General features: G+C 37.0%; 1 protein-coding gene across 1 annotated transcript in view; it reads right to left on the bottom strand.

The window, feature by feature from the left end:
- Positions 1-413: 413 nt before the first annotated feature.
- LOC107557862 (endothelin-converting enzyme 2-like) overlaps positions 414-4,952 on the bottom strand; it is a 60,631-nt gene continuing 56,092 nt past the window's right edge. Inside the window, exon 3 of the mRNA XM_016241428.1 lies at positions 414-707. Within this exon, the coding sequence (XP_016096914.1) occupies positions 420-707 (288 nt within the window). The 3' untranslated portion in view covers positions 414-419. The remainder of the gene's footprint in view (positions 708-4,952) is intronic.

The raw sequence follows: 4,952 nt of genomic DNA, 5'->3' as shown, positions 1-4,952 counted from the left end.
AAAAAAAATAAAAAACAGAATAATCCTTTCCTCATGTAGTCAAGCAAACTGATAAAGTGATAGTTCACCCAAAAATTATATTTCTGTCATCATTTACTCAACCTCATGTTGTTGCAAGCCTGTATGACTTTCTTTCTTCCCTGGAACACATAAGTAAATGAAAGTGAATGGAGACGGGCCATGTCGAGCTCCAAAAACAACAATAACAACAACAACAACAACAAACTATTTTTTGTTCCATGAAAGAAATTAAATCAAATTAATTTGGAACAAAATTATGATAATAATAATAATAAATAGAAGTGTATTTTTTTGGGTCAACTGTTCCTTTAAAGGATCGGAGCACAAGAAAAAAATTATAAAAATGTCTGTACAACTTCTGTCAGTAGTCTTTTGATTGACAGGTGCTTGACATGTCCCTATAATCCAATGTTATTCAGGAAGTCCTCAGAATCCGCTTCCTGAAATTTTACTTCGGTGGGCGGGGCCTCAGCTTCCATGAGCAGTCTCCTCTCCAATGCAGCGTCCTCTGGGCTAAGCTCCTCCCCTTTGGTGAGAACATACAGGAAGTAGTGAAAGCTTCTGCCATAGTGATAGTGCATGATAGACCAGTTGAACTCTGCTCGAGCGTAGAGTCTCTTACGAAAATGTGGCTGCGCAAATGTGACAGAGATGAAACGGTCACCAGGTTTCAAAACACGACTGACCTGTGGGGCAAAACAAATCATCTGATTATTATTATTACAATTAGATTACTGATAGAATAATTAGTTCCAAATAAATATCAACGTTTTCTTTACTGTCATTTTTGATCAATTTAATGCATCCTTCCTAAATAAAATATTAATTTCTTAAAAGAAAAAAGTCTTGCTGACCCCAAACTTTTGAACAGTAGTGTATATACAGTATACCCATGCCCATGAGCATGTTTGAGTGTTTGTGTACTGTATGTAAGTGTGTGTGCATCACGTGCCCCTGCCACCCATTCTTCATCTGCCTGAAGAAATGAATAATTCACTCCTCCAGGTGTCAACATGGAATCCGCCGAGAGTGTGAGAGAAGAGAGAATAGAAAGAGAACCTTCCACTGAGAACTTCAACAGGAATGAGAGTCGCACTTTCTTTCTCTCAGTTTGAAATAAATGTTTCTATGTTTAATGTCATCCAGTTACCTGATCACAACTTAATCCTAGATTAATGTACTCAAACTATGAGTTTTGATTCTTAAAAGGATTAGTTCTTCCAAAAATTAAATAATAATTAAAGCAGTCAATATGACCAAAACGTGGATAAAGATTCACTTAAAATCTTCCTGCTGTGTCTTAGTCAATTCAAATATGGCACGTCAAGATGTGTTGCATCAGTTTTGACGTCAACCAATCACATTTGGCTTCACTGACGTCAAACCTTGCATAGCATGTCACATTTGAATTGAAAGCAAGCAGAGAGATTTGAGAACTATCTTCTACAAATAAAGCTTCAGTTTCTGTCTGTCCCAAAATTATCCTATGAAAACAGTAGGAAAATGTCACGTTTGAAAGACATCAGGGTGAGAAATAACAGAATTTCATCACATTTCCTATTTCTTTATTTGTAAAAGCAAGCAGATCTGCTTGCCCTGTGACAGTAAAAACCATCAGCCATGGTTGTGTCTCTTTACAGGCAACGTTCCATCATGAAACACAGTAAACATGACACTAAACAGTTTCTCCAGGGTGAAGTGCCAGATCTGTAGGCGAATCAGATGATCTCAGCTCGTCGTTAGCAGCTGATGAGACTAATGATCAGGTTTATTGATCTCTCTCTGCCTCGGATTAATGACCCTCTGACACACACTGGGCCATCCTGGAACATCACCAAACCACTCTCAAGGTGAACACTAAACCCTGGATCACACACAATACAGCCATACGTCAATGCGCCTTTGTTCGTTATTGTTTTTTTGCTTTGCTTTGCTTTGACACAAAAAAATATAAGAACGAATGGACGTGGTTAACAAAGAGAGCGGTGAACACTAAACCCTGGATCACACACAATACAGCCATACGTCAATGCGCCTTTGTTCGTTATTGTTTTTTTGCTTTGCTTTGACACAAAAAAATATAAGAACGAATGGACGTGGTTAACAAAGAGAGAGGGTTTTCTTCAATAAAATCTGACCTCACAGGCAGCATTACTGTTGTCATTATAATAATTATCTCGCTCCACTTACTGTATCATAGGATAATGTCAGCATCACACACTTCCCACAATATGGGTCTTACAACAATTACATCTAACCTTCAGTTCAAAACACTCTGTTTAATGGTGAACTGCTCACTAAATCATGTTTCATCCAAAGCCATCATTACAGACACTAAAAAGCAGGTCATTTAAATCAATGACTATTAACATCTTTGTCTACAGTGATCAATGAATCATTATTTATACACTGCTGTAAATTATCTGTTTTTTACATAATATTAGTTTTATAGCCATCTGAAACAAGGGCCAAGAATACAGTGGCCTTGATTTAAAATGAATACTGTTATTAATATTTGTTTTATTATAGAAGTTGCTTCTACAAACACCCGATGACAGCCATATAACAACCTCTAAAACGTAAGAATTTATTTTTTGGTATTGAAAAAAAAAGTATCTTATGCTCACCTAGGCTGCATTTATTTGAAATAAAGTAAAACAGTAATACTGTAAAATATGATTACAATTTAAAATAACAGATTTTTATTTGAATGTATTTTAAAATGGAATTCAAGCACAATTTTCAGCATCATTACAGTGTCACATGATCATTCAGAAATCATTCTATGCTGATTTGGTGCTTAAGAAACATTTTGTACTATTACAAATGTTGAAAACTGTCTAATATCTGTTGTGCTGTCTAATATTTTTGTGGAAACCATGATACATTTTTCAAGATTTTTAGATGAGTTCTTAGACAAAAGATTCTTAGATGAACGTTCAAAAGATCAGCATTTATTATAAATAAAATAATTTTGTCACTTTACATTTTCATTGTCACTTTCGGCCAATTTAATGAATCCTTGGTGAATAAAAGTATTTATTAAAAAAAAATTTTTTGAACAGTAGTGTAATATTCTATTCCCCTTTAAAAAATAAATATCTGCATACAAACATGCTGACTTGCTGCCTCACTGCCGTATGAGGCAATGACTTTGCAGGCAGCATTTTTGCACGGCACCTCATGAAACTGTTTTCGGACAGGCTTCTGAGGCAGCGTAACGGTTTAATGATCTACAGCAAAATATAGAGAGCTTTGGTGATAACTAAGTGAATATTTCATTACTGCAATATTAATTTCTCGCTAGAAATGACAGCAAAAGTGGAAAACGTTGATCAAAAACTTACATTTACACACTAATTGACCACCGATCACAACTTTCAGATGCCATCTTTAATTTTTAGCTTAACTGTCACAGAAAGGAATGCACAGGATTGTGGTATATCAAAGGCAGCGAAGGATACATCAATGCTGCCTTCAAAAATCGGCCAGATGAAGGCATCTCAGGAGACAGGAACAGAAGCTAACATTGAATTCGGACGTTTTCGGATGCAGCCATAATCTCCTTTTCTACAACACAAGGGATAGTGGGAAATATTTAACTTTAAAAATCATGCATTAATCCATAATGAAACATTAAACATACCTGTATGATTTCGGCTGGACTAATCCTAGTCTTGCATACTAAATAGTACAGAATATTTAGTGTGGATAGTATATGTATTAGGCTGCAGCCCTTCTCTTGGTGCACTTTTTCAGGTGTTTTGTTTTGTTTTTAATTGGATGAAGAACTGCTGACGGCTGAGGAAACTTGCAAAAAAAAAAAATCGGCTACAAATTGGCAAAGGCTGAGGGGATTTGTGTATGTATGCATGTGATAAAGAGTTTGTTGGGTAAGGTTTGCTATTTTGAAAGACAAAAATATTTTATATGTGAGGAAGTCAGGTTGCAGTGTTAAATGAAATAGTCTTAAGTTATGTCACAAAGCATGGCTTTCTACTTGCTCGTGAGTTGTATATGTTGCATTATATCTGCTAAAAGAGAATTAGCTTATAACTAAATTGTTGGCTCTTTTTTTTTTACAAAGCATAAAGCATCTGCTACAAAAAGTAATTTACCTAAAAGCAACAAAACACCACTTTTGATTCCATCGGTTCTTTAATATCCAAGGAAGCCAACAGGCAGATATTGTCTATTATAAAGAGTCATATTTTACTTTTTTCAACCTAACTTAATGTTTCACACACAGAAAATAAGAAAAAAACACTACATTTTAATCAGCGCTACTTAATTTGATCTAACCGTGCGCAGAGCCGGGCATGTGAGGTTGCGGAAACGTGTAATTTTATGACCTAGAATCTTCCTCCTGCTTGTTAGCAGCCAGAAAGTACTTTAACAAAGCAACTCACAGCATCCTCCAGGGGCATTAGTAACAGCATGCTCTCGTCTTCATATCGTTGTCTGCTCTTTCTCTTCGCCGCCGTGAATGTCTCCTTCAAGGACCCTGAGCTCAAAGCCACCATCTGCCCAGCAGCGAAGAGCATATATGTGTATGTGTGTGTGTGTGTGTGTGTGTGTGTATGCAGACAGCCAACACACAGAATTGTGGACAGACTATAATGATGACACTCTGTAGCTGCAGCATTTCTAGTGTGCTAACAGCTGTCATACCAGCACTCAACCCTCAGGGAATCAAGATCCTTTACGGCCACTGAGAGCTGCCAAATTCTATAGCAGACGCAAGGAAGTCCTCAGAATCCGCTTCCTGAAATTTTACTTCGGTGGGCGGGGCCTCAGCTTCCATGAGCAGTCTCCTCTCCAATGCAGCGTCCTCTGGGCTAAGCTCCTCCCCTTTGGTGAGAACATACAGGAAGTAGTGAAAGCTGCTGCCATAGTGATAGTGCATGATAGACCAGTTGAACTCTGCTCGA

Source organism: Sinocyclocheilus grahami, unplaced genomic scaffold (assembly GCF_001515645.1).
Source record: "Sinocyclocheilus grahami isolate Dianchi unplaced genomic scaffold, SAMN03320097.WGS_v1.1 scaffold622.1, whole genome shotgun sequence".
NCBI lineage: Eukaryota > Metazoa > Chordata > Actinopteri > Cypriniformes > Cyprinidae > Sinocyclocheilus > Sinocyclocheilus grahami.
The sequence above is the reverse complement of the archived record's forward strand: the minus strand, read 5'-3'. Positions and strand labels throughout refer to the sequence as shown.